A 24289-nucleotide genomic window follows, 5' to 3' on the forward strand; every position below is an offset into this window, starting at 1 on the left:
ACAACCCACTAAAGTCCTGTTTTGTGAAATTCATTTCATTTTTCTCGATAAAACGGAGTTAGGCAAGTTGGTAGGTTACAAGATTTATCAGAAATTTACTGTGGCTATACACCACGACAAAAGTTGTGAACGCTGTAACAGACAAGCACCTTCCCAAGATATTCAGTTTCCATATTGCGGCTTTCTTAAGGCAAATGGTTTCTGTGTCGTAATAGAATGTTCAACGTCCACGGAAGTCAGGGGCACATATATGTTATTCGGAACGTTCGACGATCCAGCGCCCTCTAGCATGTTCACGGGTCAGAGAGCCTTTGACAGTTCTTTCAGTGGCGAGAACTGAGGATTTTTATCCAACATAGCTTGAAGTTTCTAACTCTATCAACAACAGCTCAGTTGGGGGTGATGGCGAACCTTTCCTCGTCGTACAAATGAGCCCCACATTCCGCGTCAGATTTGTGTCCCATCATTCAAGTTTATCGATGATGTCAGCTAAAAACGTGATTGGAGCGCTCAAATAGGCTAAGTCAGTTTTAAGTGCATTGTAACCGAGACCAGTTTGAGCCCTTGTCACAGCGATACTCTTGTCTGCTGGAAAGTTGTTAATGACAGTCTTTATGCCAGCAAAATACTTGTGGGCATAATCATGTTTCAGCCATGTTCACCAAGGAGTCAGAACGTTATAAACAAAATAAGGCATTTTAGGCTCTGAAAATTTAATACGAACCCCAACATCTAAATGGGCTATTTATGGGCACAATAAATATGTCACTAAAATGTTTCTAGACCCATATTTCGCGTTTATGTTACCCACTTTGGGCGTAAAGAATAGCCTAGCGGAAAAAAAAATAATTGAATAGGCATTTGGCATAAAGTTCTGGTCTGTGCTCTTAAGTCAAGAGTTATGATAGATATCCAATAAACCAGTAAAAGTTGACCAGCTTTACTCAACAGTGTCAGAGACCAAAATCGCATCGAACGCGAAGTTGTAGGATGATGCTCTGTGCACTTGTAGGTGAATCATCATAGTTACAGAATAACACGTATTAGTAACTGCAGAAGCATTTCAATGCGCACTCAACGACGAAATATGTTCGTCTGTGCGTCACGCAGGACGAATCGCTATAAGGAAAGCAATGTAGCGAACAACAAAATTGGAAAGAAACAACGTTGTCGTTGGTGAGTTTCGAACCTACGACTCCACGCTCAGCAACCGAGCATCTTTTTCTCTGGGCTAAATACCTAAGCTTGAAGAAGGTGAACATATCTGAAGCATATGAATGCGTTGTACTTGCAGTACAAAACAACCGTCAACGGGGAACAGTTTCCGTGAAGCCTTTGTTGAAAGACTTGGTGATGGTCCCATAAGATCCATCTGTCGGACCACTTGTAGAAGCTCCTTGGAGCACTCTAGGCAGCAGGAAAATAGCGATCTTGCTAGAATTTCATGCAAAACGAGTCACATTCCCTGTGCGTTTCGGTGGTCACGGAATGCGCTTTCCGTTGGGACGTTCCTTCACAGAGCGAAGTGCCGCCGATCTCTGAGCGCCCATGTGCTTCACGTCACCCAACACAGCAAGATAAGCACTCAATGATTTCATAAGGAATGAGAAAGCGTTACATGGGTCTCATCACGGTTGATAATGGTTCGACGCGGATTTATAAGGTGCTAATGATAAGGGTTTATACATGTCGGAGCAATTATGATAAGGCAACAAGCACCGATAAGGGATGATAAGGATTGATATGACTTGACAAGAGCTTTATCATGTGCGATAAGGTCGACAAGTAGGATAAGTGTTCATAAAAACCGGGTCAATTGTGACAAGGTCGACACCGAGCGATAAGGCTCGGATCGAGTCCTATAAGGTAACAACTAATAAGGGTTGATAAGGGTCGGGTATAGTTTCATAACATTCATAGTGACACTTTGTGCGTGAGCATGAGCAAGTGGCACAATGCTTACGCATAATTAGACAACTGCCCGAGGAACTGTGTGATTTTTGTATTGTAGCGCCAGTCATCCAGCGTTTCTTCATAAAGCGAGTAATGGAGTAATAAAGGGAGGGGGCGCTCTCACGCGTGCATGGGCTGCTTGTATGTATACCGGGCGCGCCACACTTTTATGTAAAACGTATTGAGCACCAAAAAACGGTACCTGTAGTTTTTCATGTTGCTTTACAATCTTCTCATTGACAATTTTCATCTACATAAATTATTTCAGAAGTTGATTAATTAAATATGATTAAGAGATCAGTCTGAATGAAAGAAACAATCTCAGTATCTCCAAGCGATAGCAAACAGCGGTACATTGGTTCTGTCCAGCTACGCGGCATTTGTACAGTTTTAAAGTTTGGCTCAAATAACGTGGGGCACTCCATGTGCGCCATATGTAGGAACTGCTTGTCAATATGCGAGGAAAGACCGGACCTCCCCGTAACTTTTGACGGGCTGAGTTCTTCCGCTCCTGTCTCTCCTTCCCAGCCCCATCACGATTTTAAGCCCTGCTTATTGGCTGCATGTCTTACGGGGCAGGAAGAAGTCTTTCGCCATTGTTTATGGAATATGGCATCAGGAATATTCCGCAGAATACGGTACTGCCTTCACCCAAGTCGTCTGCAACGATACATTTCACTCTCAAGTGAAATGGATCTACATTGAGTATGCGTAATCTTCCCTTGACCCGGAGTGCAACCTTCTTTTTTTTTCATGTAGCCATTATACAAAAGTGGCAAGCAAATTCCAGAAGAACCCATCCCACAGTGACTTTCAACATTAACATTCAAGCAATGTAGTGATTCACAGTATTGCTGAAAACATTTTCTTTAGAATCTCGAGTGGTCATCCTGAGATTTTCTTTGCTTCGACTATACGCGACATACACTGTCTCTGGAATGAGACTCGCCCACCAAGCACAGTCATATGCATAACGACATAACGACGACGCAAAGACGGCGATGGAATGATAAGGAAGGAATGACCTCGATGGAACAACAAACGCGGCATGAAGGAAGTGGCGCAGGGACAATGATTTCATGACGACTTTATGCTCAAGATTGTGCGACAACCATAGTTTGACGAAAGTAACATGACGAAGCTGAAAGGACGAAGATGAAACCACCGCGAGCACATACCTAATGCCCCAAGCTATAGTAGGCGATTTCGGTGGTCACTGGGTCGGCGTAAAAAGACGGACGGACGGACGGACGGACGGACGGACGGACGGATGGATGGATGGAACGCTTGACGGAATCAAGCTTCGCATGAGCAACTTACACGTAACTGCGTCGTCAAGCCTCGTGTTATAGCATTGGTATACATTCCCCATAACAAGGCAAAGATTTCACCTCCCCCTCGCAAACTCTTTTTTTTCCTGTTTTGTTTTAATAACACCAGGCCGCCTGCGTTCACAAAAACAATGACTTGCAGATTCGTTTTCCATGGTGTGAAGAAGTTCTGCTGCCCCATTCGCACCTAGCTAATGCTTTCTGTGCATCCTGTAGTATAATTTCTAGAGTTTTGTGATCAAGAGTCCGAAACCTGGCGCCTGCGTCTATAACAAAGCACTCGCCTATCTGTTCGTTTTAAAGTGTTAAGAAGCAACTGCTCGGTACTACACTTGACAGACTTGGAATATGTCGCCTATGCCAGACGAAGATGTCCTGATAAAGTAGTAACCCCGCACGTTCGCGCTAAATGCTATTATTGCGGTACTTTGCTTTTGCCACTCTGCGTTCCTGAAAGCTCTGCTGTGGTAGTGATGCATACCGTCTCTTAATTTTGTGGGTTGTTTAAATTGTTTCTAGTCCTATATTTTTTGTCCTTTATATATCCTCAATGAATAAGTAATTTTTACTCTTCCTTTTTTCCTTGCCTGTCCAGCGTAGCAACGGAATCAATTTGTACTGTATATAGATTGTCCTTTCTTCCTTCAATTTTATTTCATTCCTTTTGCAGTATGATAAGATGAACAACCTCCCCACCTTGGTTCGGAAACATTGTTGGCCCGGAGCGTTTCATAACACCGCCTACATTTTTTTGTTCCCTCAGATTATCCTAGTAGACTCGCTCACCTAATTTTTTCTACGCTAAATTTGCTGGCTTTCACAATCATCACCTACGGTGTTTTTACCAAGCATCCAGCGATTATAGATATAATATGGTTACGCGTCCCCTGTTCCTTACCGCTTGTCGGCAGTATGACAGCCCGATGGAGAGAAACATCCTCGAACGCCACTGGAACCTGGTCCAATGGCTTTCCGTAGCGCCTGGCCACCGACTTCCAGACTAGCACCAAGAAGCCCGCCACAGAAAAGAGCACGCGACCGTCTGGCTGGTGTCCACTTAGGTACTTGTCCGTCTCGTTGGCCTCCAGGTCGATTTCCACTATCTCTTCGGCCATCTGCGCTTTATGGGGCGTGAAAAACGTAGGTGGAATCAAACAAAAGATGTCTGAAATGTCAGGCATACGTAATGCAATACGATTACATCTATTTAACCAAGACCTTCTTCTCAGCCAGTTATCTTTTCTTTAAGTATCTGTCGAAGAACTGCACAGTCGCCAAGTTTAATTCATGCTCTTTCAGGCAACATTGACGTGCCAGAACGTTTCTTCATCGTGTAGGTATCAGGCATGTGTCTGAGCAATATAAATAAGAAATAAACGTTATATTCGCGGGTTTTCGGGCATGCCTCTCACATCACCTAACAAAAGAACTTTCCGCCCAATGCTGACAATAAAAAAAAACAATTCCGGCACAACGTATCTTACTCTGACTGTCGACGTTAATGTGATTATCAATTAAACAATGCAGCGACAGTGAATTGTTGAAAATACATTTAATTATATTCTGTGCTGGGCAAATAGGTTGAGAATGCTAATCGCATTGATACACCCACTTGCCACAGCGCCTCAAAAAAGGGGAGCGTCTAAATTTTTGGACGCAACTAGAAAGGGACAGTTTCGCCATAAGGGTGAAGCAGTGAACACGACAGCAACTTGTTGGAATATTACACGAAGTTAAACGTTCGTAGCTTTAGTGGCACTATGAACTGCAGTAAACGTAAGCTGTTTAGCCGATTCAGGTCGTTGATTGGTGCATTGACCAAGAAGAGGATGGTATGGGCCTTGAAGGTGTTCTTTGCCATCGCCGTCGTGCATGTTGAAGAAGAGGAAGCAGTGACAATTCTCCTCTTCACTTTTTGCCTTACTACTGCCAAGTACTCATCGTCATACGACGCATCCTCGGAAGCAGAGTAGCACAGCAGGGTGCCCTCGTTGCGTGCGTCGCTCATGAAGTGGGCGCGCCTCTTCGAAGCGCTTGGCGAAGTGACGTCTGCCTCGTCCGGACGCCTAGCTTTATCCGCTTCCATCACCAAAGGTTCAGGAGCGGCGGCTGCCGAAAATATGCGAGAAAATTCTCGTAGAAATGACAGAAGTAGAAAAAAAGGGTTCCACACAAGAGCCGCCCCTTCATCGCCGTCCATCTCCTCAATCAAGCGTCGGCAAGCGGCATAGAACACAAGTGAGAATGTCCCGCGGGCTAGCCAGTGCGTTGAGACGCTTGGCGTGTGCAGATTTGGCGAACCCCCAAAGGAGGAACCGCTGCGATTAGTAGCGGTTATGCATGTTCAGACAGTCTTATTGCCTCCTGCATTTAGAAAAAGAACTATGAAACACCTTGACATTTAGGCGAGTAGACGGATATAAAGCGTGGCAAACAAAGCCACAAGGATGTCTGAAGCCAGAAACTTGAAGGTCCGTCAAATCCATGTACCAACCATTATTGTTATGGTGGCTGAGTGCTCGTAGTGCCAGAACTCTCTCTAGTATTTACTGCAGGAAACTTTATGCGGGCACATATAGAAGAAACCTTTCTAAGTGCTTTCTACCTAGATAAGCTCAGTGCCTGCTAGCGCCATCACGAGCCAATATGTCACTGCTGCTCCACTCAAACGGCGCGTGGTTAGCGTCCTTTATGTCTGCTACTCGCGGGGTTTCGGGTATGTCTCTCACATCACCTAGCAGTGAAGACGAAGTGCAGTGGCTAACTGCGGTGACGGCGCAAAATAGGCTGATCGCAACTTCACTAGCTCCAGTTGCAATTGAAAACCGTGCCGCAATGATGAACCACTTCAAACGGCGACAACAGCGAAAGCGCGCCATCCGGCCACCTAATTTCTTGATAGCTGAAAGGGTTCTCCACATATTCGTTTCTCAACGTAACAGGCACAGAGCACGCACATTTGGGACCAACAGCTAGGGAAGAGATAAAAAGTTTAAAATGCTCTGGAAAGCCACGAAGAAGAGAGGAGGTGAGCGGAGGCAGAGAGCACGGCATCACACTCGACGCCCTTTAGCACTGGGACATTTGTTGGCCGCCCCAAATGCATCTCGTCCTTGTCGTCCTGCGTATGTCCGTGTCTTTATTTCTTTCTTCCTTTGGTTTTGCGCTGTCGCCTTTTCAAATGCACTGCGTGATATAAGAGTCTGTGCACCTGTCTTTCTTACTCCGTGTTCGCTATCGCAGTTATCGCACTGTCTAGATTCCAGAACGTCATTCAACCTTTAGCAGCGCCATCTTTCACAGAAAGTCAAAGCATCACTTATCCTTCTTACTGTCGGGTTTAGTCAGAGGCGAAGCACCTCCGGCGTCGTTTCTTTCTCGTATAGTATAAAACGGACACTACGGTCGGTTTTGGGTTAAGCAGAAGGACAAAAATGACACGAACAATGGCAAATGCTCTCCTGGTACGGTCGTCGCGTTCCTATCTGATGTCAGTAACGGGACAGAAACACGATAACGTACGTGTACCTCAACAAAAATGGTTAAACTTGTCATTCTAGGTTTCCACACCAAACGCGAGGCGATTTTTCCCCACGCAGATCAACCAACAGCTCACCGCCTGTGACGATGTAGGGAAATCCTTCCAGTTGACGACGCTCCATGTCTGAGAGTGGTCCCAGCTGACCAAATGTGCGATGTTGGGAGTGCCGCGCGGTACCGGCCACGGCACCGGCGGGTAGAGCGGAGACAGGTCCACCTGGAAGCCTAGAGTGTGAAGTTTGCCCAACGAGCACAGGAAATACTCCAGGTTGTCGGCGTCCCGCTTCATGAGGCCCAGACAGCTGGCGTCGGGGCCTACTGCACGCCGTAGTATGGCCTGCGCGCATTTAAGTGAAGCGAGAAAAAAAAAAACAATTCCTGATCATTCCGAACGGACTCGAGCACTAAAAAATTACAGCAGAACTGATCTGACGATGTATGTCGATGGTAAAGCATTCGGAATAGCCCTCGAGAAATGTGGCGACAAATCACATTCCTAAAGTCACGTTTACTTAACACGTGTAGAGGTAGTTATGAGCGCTTTGTTGCTTCAGTTATATGCCACATATTCTGATATCGTCCCATTTTGTTATGGCATTTGCTTCCCAAGCTCGCCCACAAACATGGAGGCATGACGACGACTGCATGACGCCGACGCAGTGACGATGGACTGATGATGAAGGAATGATGTCGATTTATCAACAACGGTATAACGACGACGCCTAGACGATAATAACATGTCGATTCCTAAATTATGGTGATGGTATAACAACGACAACGTGGCGACAACATGAGGACAATGAGATCATTGAAGACTGCATCCCGACGACAGTATGACGACGACCGGACGAAGAAGCCGGTATGACGTCTATGGCAGGACCAAGACAGCTTCGCGACAACGCTAGGGCAACGAATGCATAATAGCGTCTGTGTGACGACGGCGCAATGACGACAATGGCGTGACAATGGCGGCATAATCACGACTGAATGACAACAGCATGGTTACGATAGAATCCCAAACAAGGAATCACGTCGATAGATCACCGCAGGTTGTATCACGACGACGGCATAACCAAGAATGGGAGTACGATACTGACAACGGTACGACGACGTTTACCGACAACGGTATGACGTCGGTAGCATGACGAGACTCGCATGTAGAAGTCATGCGAGTCTGTGAAGGCATCCCGACGACAGTATAAGAACAAGTGCATGACGACGACTGTACGACGACGATGGCACGAAGCGGCATGAGGGCAATACAATGACGACGACCGTTTGATGACAATTGCGTGACGATGAATGCATCACGAAACCTGTGTGGCGACAATGGTCTGACGACGACGGCTCGACGAGTGGGATGACGATGCTAGAGTGAGGATGATGGTACCACCACGACAGTATTGCGGCGACGGTCTGACATTTGGGAACATGATAGCGACTCTGTGACTATCACGCATGACAAGGGCGGCATAATCAAGATCGAACGACGACAGTATGATTACAACACGATGGCTAAGAATGATTGACGTCGATGGAGCGAGATACGTGGTATACCCGCCACAACACGACGATAATGAGCTGACGTTACCGAAATCATGGCAATGATAGAACGACAGCTTGACGACGACGACTGTGTGATGACGATGAAGTGATGACGGCGGCATGATGACGTGTCGGATGACAAAGCTGGAATGACGACGGCACAACTACCACGACAGCATTAGCACCGAAATACATACCTATTCGCCAAAGCTATTAGGCTACTTGGACCAGTGGGTCTGAGTTGAATGAGTGACGAGGTTTGTTGCATTTAAAAGAAAAACATAAAATCTAGTGACTGTTGGTTTCGAATTTTCGATTTACGGCTTGAATTTTTTATTAAAGACTGGCAAAAAGCGCAAATTTTCAGAAAACGAAACTATCAAGTTTACAACTCCGTAACTCAGCAAGAAAAAATGATATCGCAATTCTGTGAATTGTGCCTAATAGCACATCTAAAGCGGACAAATTTGACATCTTACACATGAATCTAAAAAATTTTTATTATTATGTAATTACAACTTTTGCAGAACCCTTGTAAACAACGTAACAAATTCACGTAAGATGTAAAATGACATATGAAGTTTATCCGCTTTGAATGACCTAATGGATGCCGTTCACAGAACCGTGATATCTGTTCTTGATGCTGAGCTATTAGTTTGTAAACTTCGTGCTTCTATTTTTTTTTAAACTTCTGAATTTTTGAAAATCTTTTTAACAGAATTCAAGCCCTAAATAAAAATTCCGCTTCCAACAGTCACTAGTATTTAACTTTATCTCTCAAATGCAACAAATTTCATTAAAATCGGTCCAGGGGTTATTTCAGAAAAACGTTTTTGCGTTTTTACATGTATTTGAATAGGCCGCGTTGGAGTTGGGCCCGAGCTAAAGCTTCCTCTTAAGCGCCCTCCGAAATTTTCTCCCTATTACTTCAACAGAAGAGCGCCGAGAACACAGTGCGCACGAAAGTACGAGCCGTCTGGAGATCCCTTTCGAGATACGGCACGTATCAAGTACGCACTTGATAACGGAGCCGAAGCCACGCCTCCTCCCTCCCGCACAGCCCCGCCCCCTTTCTTCCTGGCGCGTGATTGAGCCGCAATCATCAGTTACCTTTGCGCCTGCCCGCGAAATGTGCAATTGCTGCTGAAGCAGAATGCGGCTCCTTTGCCTGCCTCCCATCCCCCACGACCTTTCGCGCCACGGAAGACGGGGCGTTTGCTCTCCGCTTTCTTCCTTCACGCGGGCCAGATTGAGCCGCCACCGTCAGCTTCCCTCGCGTGCTTTCATTCGCACATACAGCATACGACGCGCGGCAACGGTGTTATCGCCCTTGCACTTTATGCGGAACATCAAGGCAACCGCAAAAATGAGCCTCGAGCGTCCATATAGTTGCTACCGCAATAACAGCGATTCAACGCATTGACACCGTCGAAACGAGTTATGAATGAGGCGTGTACTGTGGGGAGACTCGCCGTAGGACACTAGCCGCCATCTAGTGCCGCCGCAGCGAAGCCTGCGCGTGGCCTCCGGAAGGCATGGCGCACAGGTTCGAGCAAACGCTGATTAACGCATCGATTGAACTCCTAGCGCTGGACTGACAAGGACAAGAAAGACGACAGGACCTGCGCTAGTCATGCAATTCAGTGCTATAGCTTCAATTGATGCAACGAACTAACTAGCCCAAAAATTGACACTGCTGATTACCGCCTCATGTGCCAATTTCGCTCCTCTCTCGCGCTTCTTCCTCGAAACGTTGTGCCAGCTAGTGGCACTGTGCAGAAGTCCGCACAGAGCCTCCGAAGCAAGAAGGGTGGTGTGTCGGTGCGCGAACGCTCATAATTGATCGCTTGCTTGCCGCACACGCAGTGACGTATGCTCATACTCACTGACCCAACTTGGGTGAGAGGTGCATTGAAGGGCGGCACATACTCAATGCATGCATGGTGCACTAGCTTTCATCTATCGTGTTCGAAAATGGACAATTCGGCACTTTCGAATATCGAAACTAACCAAATATTTCGCAACAACCGACCGTTAAAGTCCGTTTACCGGTCTCCATCTGCAAAACAAAGTATCGCAAGTTATGAAAAGGGAAACCTGGATAAGAGTTTTTGAAGGAATGACGAAACAGATGGCATAATGCGAGCTGTGTTCTCACTTTCGTGGCGGTAGTCTAAATGTTTGCGCGTATCCTGTAATCTGGTGTTTCTTGAAGTTAATGTAGCGCAGTAGTTTTACATTTTACGCTACAACCAGTATTTTTTTCTTTTCCAACGGGCCCTTTCCCATGTTTTGACGATCCAAAAGTCCATTAGCAACCTTTCTTTCTCCACAAATTTAGTTTCTTCGAAGACGATTTATTTAGCATTTTTGCAAAGCGAGTCAAACTGCGGCCATTCATTCTTGGAAAGCTTGTCTGCAACCTGGCTCTAAAGATGTTGGGAAGCTATTTGTGCTGTTTCTATTGACGTTTAGTGATCGTCCATTTAAAAGTGATGCTAATTGCCTATGAAAGTAGGCTGTATGCTTTTAAATAGTCAGTAAAATCATGTAAGAAATTATGTCATGAATATATTTCTGGTCTAAATATATACGTCTGCGTTTGACTTTTTTGGTATTCGATTCGATATAGGAAACTTCTATTCGTGTTCGATTCGTATTCAGAAATATTTATATTCGTCCAGCTCAGGGATGTACGTGTAACTGTAGTTATAGCTTTTATATGAGATTATCTTTAGTTATTATTTGTCTCTTTGAAATATTTTGCACATTTGTTTCTTTTGCTCTTTGTCTCTCGTATAGTAAGTACACTATGGACCATCTAGTAAGCCCCAGAGTCCGTACATAGTCATTTCTGCGTCTTTGTCACCACTCTGTGTCCCGCCTTCGTTATTGTTGCTAAGCAACTAGCTCACTTATTATGCACTGAGTAGTGTGCGACCGGACACCCACCTGCAGGAGGCAATGCGGTGCGATCTCGACCAGGACGGCGTTTCTGGGCACGTGCTCGAGGGCCTCGCAGAAGAGCACCGGTGACAGCAAGTTGTTGGTCTGGTATTCGGCCGAGCAGAGTTGCGCCAGGGGCTCATGCCAGCGACTCTGTGGCACTGACGAGCTGATCCAGCGTCTGCTCCGTCGCTTAGGTGCCGGGATTATCTGAATGTGTCAACGAAGTAGTAGCGGGCAGACGGCAGTAAACATTGGCCCTTTCTTTTGTGTTTGTACTTGGCATCGAAAGCAATAACAATTCCATACTTGCACTTATAATGTCGAAGGGTTACCTCTTATAGACTGATTGCGCTTCCTGTACAGTTGTACAACAGCCTGTTTATTCCCTGCAGAGTGTCCCCTGACAACATTCGCGACAGAGTAAATTTATGTTCTTCTCTACATCCCAAATATCCATTAAAGCTTTTCTTTTTGTTAACACAGCGACGTCTACACCGCGGTATCAATGGTTCCTCAAGCCTCTTATACACATGAGCCTCCGAGAAGTGTAATTCCGTACAGTTTCACTCGCGACAAGAAGTTACACTTATGGCGACTTCGGATGGTCATTTCCAGTGCCCTAAAAGCACTCCCAAAAGGCGGACCTTGTTCGGGTCGTTGAAAAGAGACGCTCCTGCTGAATTTGGTTTTTTTTTTCTGATTGCCTAACTCAATATCAGAGTGCCGTCGACCTATAGAAAAAATTGGAGGACGCTTAAGCTTCGCCTTCAAGAGTGGAACGCGACAGCGTTCCCGCCGACCCGCCAAGGGGTGTAAGACAATGGGCTACGGCGCAGAGATCACTTACGAGACGCCCCGCATCGGACGCGGTGAGCGTCGAGCAGCGGAGCGTTCGGCGCGGCAACGAAACGTGCGCCTGAGCAAGCGGAACGAACCAAAGAACTCGGTGTCTCGGAGCCCCGGGGAAACGATGCACGCCAACCAAACGTCGTGATCGGCACGGGCAGAGAGATAGACAGATAGTGATCTAAAGAATGGAAGGACGCTTGATTCTGCAACCCGTGAGGGAGCAAGGAGAAACGTCGTCAGGGGAGAGGGAGTCCGGGACGCGACGCGCCTGGCACCTGTCCCCGCACAACCCCAATGCGCGCGTGGCGCGCCACCTGTCGTTAACGCTATCGCGTTAATAATATAAGAGCACTCCTGTCTGTGCGTTACTTTTAAGCATCAACATTACGTCGTTAAAACGTCCCCGTGAATACCACGCTGTGCTTTTTCAAGTCAACATTACATGTCATGGGATTTCAAAGGCGAAGAGTGCTGTAGTATACTCCCACTCAACGGCACTTTTAGAAGGGGTCGATCTAAAATCATGTTGGAAACTTGTGCAAATTACTCAGTTTTTCGTGCATTTGCTATTGTGAATGTTACTCTCCAGAACTTGCTGCATGTGGTGGTTGAAATTTACGAGAGGACCGTAATGCTACCCAAATTCTGTGAAACAGTAAGTATTTGTCTATGATATTTGTTACGTAAGATTTAAGGCAACATACCCAATATTCCAATTTCAAGTACAAGTTGTCAATAATGTAGCCGCACGTACCCCGCCGCAGGTAATCACCCAAGTTCCCGTCAAGACTGTCATTGTGGAGCACCACACCACATGCCCAGAGCTAAGGACCAAGTGACCCAAATTGGTACAGCAGTTCGCTTCGAACGCGGTCCCCGAGCACTCCACTAGTCACCCAAGTTAGCGGGAATGAGCTTAGCTAGAAAGTTACATGCAGACTGCCGCAGCCAGGAAGGGGGCATGCACACAACTCACGTACCTAAGGAAACAAACGCTATCAAGAACCCAGACAACAGCTAAAAAAGTGCATTGTGTCAGCCCGAATTCCCTCACCCAGAAACTCCGTAGAGCTGGACAAGACGGACTACATTCCCTGACTATTAGCGCCTGTATCAGCGTCACCGCGAATGGTGAGTCAACCTGGGCCACAATACACTCAACGGTGTGCCACCGCTTTCTAGCATCGAACCGAATTTCTCGAACACGATGCTGGTGATGAAAGCGTCTTCGTAGGAGCTTAATATACATCTCAATCACTATAATCCGGCGAGTTTTGAGTAACAATGTAGCAGAGCAATATTATTGCAGAATTCAGTGAATTCTTAAAGTGGCGGCGGGACAGTCAGCCACACCACTCCGATGAAGACAAGCGCGCCAGACCAGCTTGCAAGGTTCCTTATAAGAGAGCTCGATAGGACGCCGAACGTAAGTGGCCGAGTGGACGTGCCTCCCCCGAGCCATCTCCCGAGGACTGGGAATGACACTGGTGCTCTAAGCTAAAAATTGTGCCCCATAGAAATCAGTGCCGGACGCCGGATGTCGTGATCGTAACCGATTTTACATTTAGCAGCAAGTGGTCTCGAACTGAACTTGACCAAAGGGTGAAACGGCTTTGCTGAACTAATGTAATGAGTTTAACTGATTCCCATAATATTGTCGCAACATCTAAACGGGGCTCCATGAGCAGGAGGCGCAGCAGCAGGTCGCCGTTCGTATTTTGAGCGCAACCGCAACTTCTTCGCTGCGCCTTCACAAATACGCTCGTGCACACTAGCGTTCTCCTCTTCTTCAAAGGAGTACAGGCACGCAATTCGTGTCCCTCCGAACGAAGCATCGTGGCGATGCGCAAGTAAACCTATGAGTGCGGTGTGTAACGCAAAGAGTTAAACACCTAAAAAATAGGAAAAACTTTGGAGGACGCTTAAGCTTCGCCTTCAAGAGTGGAACGCGAAAGCGTTCCCGTCGACCCGCCAAGGGGTGTAAGACAATGGGCTACGGGGCAACAATCACTTACGAGGCGCCCCGCATCGGACGCGGTGAGCGTCGAGCAACGGAACCTTCGGCGCGGTAACGAAACGTGCACCTGAGCAAGCGGAACGAACCAAAGAACTCGGTGTCTCGGAGCCCCGGGGAAACGATGCACGCCAGCCAAACGTCGTGATCGGCACGGCCAGAGAGATAGACAGATAGTGATCTAAAGAATGGAAGGACGCTTGATTCTGCAACCCGTGAGGGAGCAAGGAGAAACGTCGACAAGAGAGAGGAGTCCGGGACGCGACGCGCCTCGCACCTGTCCCCGCACAACCCCAATTTGCGCGTGGCGCGCCACCTGTCGGGGCAGCGCCGTACATTGAGAGGAGGGGGTCTTCTGTGTTTGCCGCAAGATGGCTCTGCGTGTGCGGAAAGCGCTGAAGAAATGTAGAGGAAACGCACTTCGCTACTCGCGTAACTGCGACTTCTGTAAGTTACATGTTCATAATTACCGATATACACCGCAGTATAACTTACTACGGCTCGTTTCTAAGGCAACACCGCATTCACTAGAGGCGCTTTTGCACCGCTTTGAAGCATCGAACTCGTGGCTGAGTGGTAACGTCTCACATTCCGGAGGCCCTGGTTCGATTCCCACCCAGCCCATCTTGCAAGTTGTTTTTTATTTATGAAGTGTCTGCCGGGATTTATCGCTCATGGCCAACGCCGCGGACGCCGACACCAACTTTTCTGCGACACGAGCTCCTTAACGCTGTCGCGTTAAAACCTTTTCGGTTTCCGGTCACAGGACCCCAAGCCGTTTTCATTCCGCTGGTGATTAGTTGCGCTTCGGCTCCGTTCGCGGCGATGAAGAATATCATGCACGTAAGCACCGTCGCCGCCGCTGGCCGCGTTACCGGATTTTTTTTTTTCTTTTCAGCTTCCGCTTTCCTACCTTTCACTGTTCGGAAGAACAGCCAGTCACTTGGTTCGCGCAAGATCCTACGTATTTGGGCCTGCAGTGCCTCCGGAATCAGTCCGCTCCGATTCAGAGGATCACCATGACTCCGAAGATGCCATTAGTGTTTGCACTGGTTCGACTAATCTCCTCGGATGCCTGTTCTGTGTCGCATGCCTTATTACTCAAAGTAAACAAGAAGAAAAGCAAATTACGGCAGGGCCCATCTTACGACAGCTATCGACGGTAATACGATTAGCATTCAAGCAATGCAGTGACATACAGTACTGCTTAAGTCCCGTTTACTTAAAATCTGTAGCGCTCTTTTTGGGACGAGAGATCCGTTGTTTCAGCTATAAGCGGTAAACAGTGTCTCTAGATTCAAACCACTTTTAAATGGCACTTGCTCGCCAAGCTCACCAATGAACATGACGGCAGCACGTCGAAGCAGTGACGACAATAGAATGGCGAAGAAGGAATCAAGGCGTTGAACAGAACAAACTTCGGGCTCGGTTCGGTTTCGGATTACTGCATATTTGTCGGTTCCATTCAGGTCAGCTCCGGAGTAAAACTATTGTTACGTGGGAAGTAGCAGACTCGACGCTACATACAAGTATGTTTACAGATCAATACGCTGCACTTGGCCAGAAGGCAACAGCTCATGCTAACCGCTAATCGTCGTTGTCATCGCACCACTAGCCTCTTCCTCATTGCACATCGAAATACTAATCCATAGCAGTACCCCCGGCGGCAAAAGCGCCGTCGCGGAGGAACTAAGGGCCGGGCTCAAAAGCAGTGTAGTAGGCTTTCAGCCTACTGACGTGCACAACATCACTGGATGCTAGAGTAGAGGGTGAGGTAGAATTTACCGGAGCAATTTCATTGGTCACTGGCGTCACCTGGCGCAGCACGCGTTAGGGGCCCGTGAACCGGGAAAGGAGCTTCTCTGAAAGTCTCACATGAAGAGAAAGTCCCCACAGGAGCACGAACGCACCATGCGAAAACTGCGCGCCACGACGTCGGGCGCTGTATAGACGCTGCTGAGTAGTTCTTGAAGCCGTCAGTCGAGTACGTGCAAGCTGGCGTGCACGGTCGGGCAGGGCGATGGCATCGGGGGTTAGCGCGCTTGTTGGGGTCGCAGCAGGAAGACGTGCAGCATCAAGAGGCAAAGTCGGTCAGCGACCATACAATAAATAAAATGGAGAAACCCCGGCGGTGTCGTTGCGAGAAGAGTTGTAGGCAAATGTGACGTAAAGAAGGGCAACATCCCAGTCGCGGTGGTCTTTCGAAATGTACATGGGGCATTTTTGTGAGAGCACGGTTCAACCGCTCCTTCACTACATTGGTTTGAGGATGATAGGAGGTGGTCAGCTTGCGTTGAGTGGAGCAGGAACGTACAATGTCTGCGATAACCTTCGACAAAAAGTTTAGACAATGGTCAGTAAGCAGCTGTCTCGGAGCGCTATGAAGCAAGATGATGTCGTGCAAGAGAAAGTCCGCGACGTCAGTGGCGCAACTGGTCGGGAGAGCCCGTTCGATGGTGTATCGCGCAGTGTAATCAGTTGCAACGGCTACCCAAGTTTCTGAGTTGCAGAAAGACGCCCTGGAGGACATATAGGCGAACAGAGGCGTCGTTAGGTGAAGAGTGCATACGGCTCGATGAGTGCTCGCAGCGATGGGTCCCGGCAGTGCTCATCGGCGATGTTGGCGAAGGCGGACAAAGGGAAAATGCCGTTGGCAAGGCTACTGTCGGCGTCGTCAGGGTGGCCGACAGAGCAGCGGGACAGGCAAGCAGCGTCTTTGTGGAGACTGTGTGAGCCTCTAAGGTGCAAAGCTGGGCCAGAGACACCCTGCGTGGCAACACTTGTCTCGTCAAGGCAAAATCGACGACTGGCAGGCCGACACAATTCGTCCTAATAGATAAAACTGTATGAGCTACCGTGATACCGTGTTCAAGGAAAACGTCTTGTGTGGAAGTCGCGGTGTAGTGAACCCCGGGCAATGGTGGCGAGCGAACGAAGTTTACGGAACTGAGGCGACTGTGGGGTGGCTCAGCGGGATCCAGAACAGGCAGGTCAAGCGGAGAGTACGGGCTGAACAGTCTATCAGAGCGGAATGCGGGGAGAGGAAGTCTTGGCCAAGAATAATGTCGTGTGAACCCTGGGCGATGACAGTGAAGAGAACGATAGTAGATCGATCGGCGGAGACTCGGGCAGCGCACACACCAAGACGTTTTGATTGTACGAGCCGTAGGGCTCTGTTGACGTCTGCACTCGGCTGGATAACGCCTTCTTCGCGGCAACTTGGTGACCGTAAGGATTGCCGAACAAATCTCGCAGCTTTTGTTTAAGCATATCCTAACTGGTGAGCTAGTCTTCGTGTGCCCTAAAGCATACTCGAGGTGTTGCGTCGAGGTAAAATACTACGTTGGCGAGCGTGACAGTAGGGTCCCATCTATTATTGGCGCTGACGCATTCGTACAGGCTGATACAGTCCTCAACGTCTTCCCCATTTTCTCCCGAGAATACACCAGGATCACGGAGAGCGCAGAGTGCAATGTAGGTTGTCGGAGTGGCAGCAAATGCCGGAGCCGGTTGAATCGAGCTGTCATTTTCGGGCGCTATGACGGAAGGCTCGGCGTACCGTCCACTACGAAGCTCCGTGACGAGGTACAGGGAACATCCACCTCCACCAAATATGCTATATGGGAAGACGCAGACGCGACGCTATATACAAGTATATTTACAGATCAATACGCTGCACTTGGCCAGAAGGCAACAGCCCGCACTAGCGGCTAATCATCGTCGTCGTCTTGACACCACTGTCCTCTTCGTTATTGCACACCGGAAATACTGGTCTGCAGCAATTTTATGGTTCTAACCAGTTGGAAACTGTTCGTACTGGTTCATAACGGTCAGGAAATAAGGAGAAAAAAACGTTTTGGAAAACAGCGTCTTGCAGCTTTACTCCCGATTTAGTTCAGCGAAAGAGAGTTCATTTCTACCCTTACGTAACGAGGAGTGATGTACAGGTCGCGCTTGAAAGTTCAAGCAGTGAGTCCGAAAAAAAAAGCTAGAAACCCAAACACAAATTCAAACGGACAAAAATGAGGTTGGTAGCAACAGCGGCAGCAGCAAGGGCAGAAAATGCAACATACCAAGGCAACAAACAAACAAGCAGGCAGGCAGGCAAACAAGCAATTAATTTCCAATCTACGCGCGACAAGTGCAAGTTATTATTTTGATTAAAAATCTAACCTTTTAAAATAATTGATAATTGTTCAGTGCGCTTTGATCAAAGACCTAATCTATGCACCTAATATATTTTTTTTAACTGGCAATGCTGCTTCGGATTCTGTATGTTACATAGAAAGATAGATTTGAGAATGGCCAACACAAAGGTGGGGTTTGATGGAGACAACATGCAGGGATAAAATATGACACCTCTACTCTCATCAATCACGCGGTGGTGTACTACGGATCCATTGACAGTCTTGTGACCCAGACTGGGCATATTATTTTATGCAGGTGCACCTTCTCAAGTCATTATCTGTGAGGTCTGTACCAGTTTCACGCAGTGAGACAATTTAGCGGCACCGTTCTCTCCGCTCGAAAGTACAGGGTTTTGTTAATATGAGCCTGACTGCTGTAGACAAGGCAGACTTTTATTTATTTATTTATTTATTTATTTATTTATTTATTTATTTATTTATTTATTTATTTATTTATTTATTTATTTACCCTCAGGGCCAAGGCATTACAAAGGGAGTTGGCAGACTATAAGCATAGTAAGGTGTAATAGCTCCCACTTATACAATGTTAGCTAAAGCAGATTTAAATCGGGTGTTATCATAGATGGAAGCAATGTCGGAAGGGAGGCGATTCCAATCTTGTGAAGTACGAAGTAAAAAAAAAAGAGGAAAGAAATGTTTTAGTATGACCTGGCTCGATGCCAACCTTAAAGCGAGGGTCAACATGGTTCGGTTTATAACGTGGCTGAAGAATAAATTCGTCACGCAGGCAGTGGCGTAGCCAGAAATTTTGTTCGAGAAAGCTTTAGCTCGGGTGCTCCTATTTAAATATATGTAGAAGGGGATTTCGTTTTTCCTTGCAACCACTTCACCAAATTTGAGGAGGTTTGTTGCATTTAAAAGAAAAAGCTTAATTCTAGTGACTACTGGTTTCGAATTTCTCATTTAGGTGGTCAATTATTTATTAAAAATTGGCCAAATCGAACATTTTCAGAAAACGAAACTATCAAGCTTAAAACTCCGTGGCTCAACAATGAAAAATGATATCACAATTCTGTCAATTGCATCTAATAGTACATCTACTGCGGAAAAAATGGATATGTTACACATGAATCTCAAAAAAATTTAGTATTGTGGAAATACGGCTTGTGTAGAACCCTTGTACACAACGTAACCAATTCACGTAAGATACAAATTGACATAGCAAACTTGTCCGCTTTGACTGTTATAGTAGATGCCGTTTACAGAACCACAATTTCTGTTCTTCATGCATAGCTATTAGTTTGTAAACGTCGTGCTTCTATTTTTTCAAACTTTCGAATTTTTCAAAATATTTTAAACAAAATTCAGGCCCTAAATCGAAGTTGTGTTTCCAACAGAACTAGGATTTAACTTTCTCTCTCAAATGCAACAAATTTAAATAAAAGCGATTAGCAGGATTATCTAAGAAAAGCATTTCTGCGTTTTACAAGTATTTGAATAGGCCGCGTCAGATTGGGCCCGAGCTAAAGCTTCCTCTTAAACAATTTGTCAAGGGATCAAATCCATGAATAATAACTGCATTGTCATTGCCAAAGATGCTGCAAATGAATTCTTGAACGCTACGCACAGTCAAAACAATAAAATATGTATTTTTTCATAAAAGAATATACTCGTATGTGCCAAACATTTCGCCCAATACAACTGATATCAATGTTTCCATATTTTGCCTATTTAAGTAAAGAAAATATCACACGAACTTTAGAACTATATCAGTTCGAAACCAGGAAAGCAGTGCATGCCACTGATATGAAAAATTAAAAGGCAATGAACTGAACACGTTGAGGACAAATATGTTAATGAAACTTTGTCATTCAAGAACCGTGCTTACATTCTTGTATATATGCAATGGCCAGTGAAAAATCTCAATGACGCTGTAATTTGTTTTAATGTATTACGCAGAAGCAGCTGTCACCGGTCGTGTATCGTGAGTAATTGCACCGAAATCATAGTCGCAACAGAGGGCACGTATAAAAAGCAGGAATTCTGCAAGATATACGAGGGCAAGTCAAATGAATCTGAGCCAACAACGGGGTACTTTATTTAAAAGTAGTCTTCATGAGAATTTAGACATTTGTCCCATTGACTAACGAGTCGCGTGATTCCCGTCCTATAAAACTCCTTGGGTTGCTGCTTCAAAAAGTCTGTACCTGGTTCCCTTGAGCTGTTTTTTCGTTTGCCCCAAAATGTAGAAGTCGCAAGGTGACAGGTCTGCGCTGTATGGCGGATGCTGCAGCGTTTCCCACTTGAACTTTGCCAGTTTTGTATTGACCACATAAGCGACGTGGGGACAGGCATTGTCGTGGAACAAGATGACCCCATTCGTCGATTTTCCACGTTGTTCGTTCTTGATTGCGACACACTGCCGTTCTGGCGTTTCACAATATCGGAAACAATTGATAGTCTCTCAAGATTTAACAAATTCTATCAGTAATGGACCCTGACGACCGAAAGAAAAGTCAACAACACCTTTCCAGCGGAAATGATGGCCTTTGCGTTCTTTGGGCGTGGTAAATTCGAATGCTTCCACTATAAGCTTTGCCGTCGTGTTTCAGGCTCGTAGTAGTGGCACCAAGGTTCGTCCCCGATCACAATTGCAAACAAGAAGTCGTCATCCTCATTGTGATACCCGATCAGATGAGTCAAGGCAGCGCGAAACTTCTCCGTCTTCTCGCGATGGATCAAAATCTTGGGGATCCATTGGGGAATCTTGGGGAACCTAAGAGCCGATAACCGAGAAGCTCGGTTATCCCTGCTGGCGTGAACCGAACCGTGACTGATGCTCAGACGGTCTGCCAGTTCATCGATGCTTATCCTCCGTTCTTGTTTCATCAGCTCATGAACCTTTGAAAATGTGTGGGGGGTGATTGCACGATGGTTTTGGCCCGGTCTTGGAATGTCTTTACAACGTCCTTTAAACCGTTTGCTCCAACGCTTCACAGTGGTCAATGAAATGCCGTGTTCAACGTAAACGGCAGCCATACGGCGATTAATTTCTGTTTTGGAAACACCTTTAGCTGTCAAAAACTTCGCGACACCGAGCTGTTCAACTTTTGAAGTGTCCATTATGTGACGCAACCATATTCAAACCAGTGTATGAGAGCATTAAAGAATATTTATCTTCACACCTGCGTGTCACTTTTGTAAATGAGACATGCCGTTCTCCTACGTGCATGCCTCGCAAATAATGAACCGAACCATTATTGCGTGGTTAGGGTAGGCGCACTTTCATTTGACTCGCCCTCGTACATTAGAAATGCAAAGATACAATGGGATATACAAATGCGAAAATACGGCTTGATAGAGGACAAAAAAGTGTCACTGGAAACAAAGTTCACTGCATGTATACACAAAACCTCGCAACAAGATATTTAAGTATACATATAAGTATGTATACTTATAAGCATGCGTACATCCATATAAGGATGTACGCATGCTCGAATCAGTTCAACGAAAAGCTGTTCGTTTTATCTACCATAGATACCGGCGCACTGATTCTCCCACAGAGCTGCTTTCCTACGCAAGCCTAGACACCTTATCAAGCCGCGCCACGCTCCATAGACTCAATTTTCTTTATCAATTAATTCATAACGCATTTAACATGGATCCTGCTACTTACATTAGTTTTAATCGTTCTAGAGAAACACGTCACAAGCATGACTTTACGATTAATGAATGCTCTTGTGCTAACAACACATATTACTTTTCATTTTTCCCTCGAGCGATAAGAGAATGGAACGGGCTAGATAAATCTATAACTGCGCAGGATTCCTTAAAAAAGTTCGCTGAGCTCGCAGCCTCGTCAGTCTTGTCAACACTCCACACCTGACGATCATGTTCAGACTGTATTGATATTGTGTTGCCCACACGGTGTGTAACTGGCGTATTACTGTACTGTACTGTATACTGTTTGTATTGTTGCCCGCTTGATGTGTAACTGGTCTATTACTGTACTGTACTGTATTCCTGTATCTTTCTGATAAATCCACTCCTGTAACAGTCTCAGTGGGACTAACAGTATGTTAAATAAAAAAAAAGTCTCCAATGAGTCTATGTATGTAAGAAAAAGTAACTGTATGTAATGCGTCAAACAAGGCAAATAAACATGTTGCACAATCATAGATTCACAGAATCCTAGATTCCGCCCCCATTCCATCCACTCCACCCGATGTATTGCGCGCGACAGAAGGCGGCGCGCTTGCTCCCCGCTTTTCTCCTTTGCGCACACAAGACTGAGCCACCATCGTCGGCTCACCCATTCCTCCTCCCCTCCTACGCTTTCACTCGCACATATGTTATAACCCTTGGACTTCATACGAAACATGAGGGCGATGGCAGGAATGCGCCTGGGGTGTCCATATAATTGCTTTCGCAATAATATTGTTACGCATGAAGAAAACGAAGACCAGTGAACGTGCTTGCGGTCCCGGGTGGAGGAAAGAAGAAGAGAACGACGCTCAGTTGATAAATCAGCTGACCGCTCTTGCGCTCACCTCCGCGACTTCAAGTAAACGGTCCCCTTCATCCGTAAGGGTTACAAACGGTCTCCTTCGCACGCAACAAAGTGGTGGAGGTGCGGGGTAACGCTCCCAACAACGGACCCATCACTGCCGCAGCTTCGTCGAAGCCGTCGACTTGCCGGCCTCCCGCCATCAGCCGTGACCATCTTCGACATGCCAGAAGAAGGAGCCACTCCGAGGGCAGCGCCTAGCACTCCACTGCCATACTACCGAGTTCCACCCACCTTCGGAGGCAAAGCGGGGGAAGATGCCGACGAGTGGCTCGTCCACTACAAACGAGTGAGCAAATCCAACGGGTGGGATGCAACCGCTCAGCTCACCAATGTGGTGTTCTGCCTGACCGATACCGCCCTCGTGTGGTATGAGAACCACGAGGACGCGCTTACGACGTGGGAACATTTTGTGGACGAGCTAAAGGCTTGTTTTGGGGACTCACTCGCCAAAAAGAAGCGTGCGGAGCAGACACTGTCTCAACGGGCGCAGCTACCAGGTGAGACATGCACAACATATATCGAAGAAGTATTAAAGCTGTGCAAGGTCGTCAGTGCTCGCATGTCAGAAGAAGATAAAGTCGGACATTTACTGAAAGGAGTGGCTGAGGATGTATACAATTTTCTAATTGGAAAGGAGAGCCTCAGTTCTGTGTCTGACGTCATTCGGCACTGCAGAACTTTTGAAACGCTCAAGATGCGTCGGATTGCGCCAAAGTTTGGTCGATTGGCAAACGTGACGACGGTTGCCAGTGTGGACACGAGTCCTTGCCTCGACCTTCCTTCCACCATCCGACAGATCGTCCGCGAGGAACTTTCCCGCCGCAGTTGCATTCAACTGCTGACCACCATGGCGTGTACACGTCACGTGAGGCTATGACGACGCCACATTCGGCCCCTTGGCAACCGATGGTTACCGCAGCGGCCGTAGAGTACAGCGCAGCCACACAGCCGAGGATGACAACACGCCCTCCGACTCCGCGCTATGACCAACGCGCTCAACGCACGCCTACGCGACGCCCGATGTATCGTCGTGACACACGCCACGAACCAACCCACTACACGCGGGAAAATGATAATATCCGCTTCATCGACGAACAACCAAGGTTTCGACCTCTCCCGGTGTGTTATTCCTGTGGTGTCCCGGGTCATATATCGCGGTTTTGCAACCAGCGTATGACCACGTGGTATGGCCAGCCCTCAGAGTTTTCTCGGCCCTCCGAACGGTCACACGCTGCCCCGTGGCCAGCACACGTATCATCTGGCGACGAGTATTGGCTCAGCGGCTCCCGGAATCGCTCCCCGGCATCTGACAGGAGTTTGACACCCCCACCGCAACGTCGTGCTCCCCGTTCTCCCTCACCGCGGCATCGCACCACGTCCCCTTCGTCAC

At 47.0% G+C, this 24289-nt stretch overlaps 1 protein-coding gene across 1 annotated transcript in view; it reads right to left on the minus strand.

Moving 5' to 3' along the window:
* LOC135921635 (fatty acid synthase-like) overlaps positions 1–24289 on the minus strand; it is a 144874-nt gene that overhangs the window by 76997 nt on the left and 43588 nt on the right. Inside the window, exons 10-12 of the mRNA XM_065455913.1 lie at positions 11322–11525; positions 6901–7161; positions 4183–4399 (exon numbers count right to left, since the gene is read on the minus strand). Coding sequence (XP_065311985.1) covers positions 4183–4399; positions 6901–7161; positions 11322–11525 — 682 coding nt within the window. The remainder of the gene's footprint in view (positions 1–4182; positions 4400–6900; positions 7162–11321; positions 11526–24289) is intronic.

The sequence above is a fragment of the Dermacentor albipictus genome, chromosome 8 (assembly GCF_038994185.2).
Source record: "Dermacentor albipictus isolate Rhodes 1998 colony chromosome 8, USDA_Dalb.pri_finalv2, whole genome shotgun sequence".
NCBI lineage: Eukaryota > Metazoa > Arthropoda > Arachnida > Ixodida > Ixodidae > Dermacentor > Dermacentor albipictus.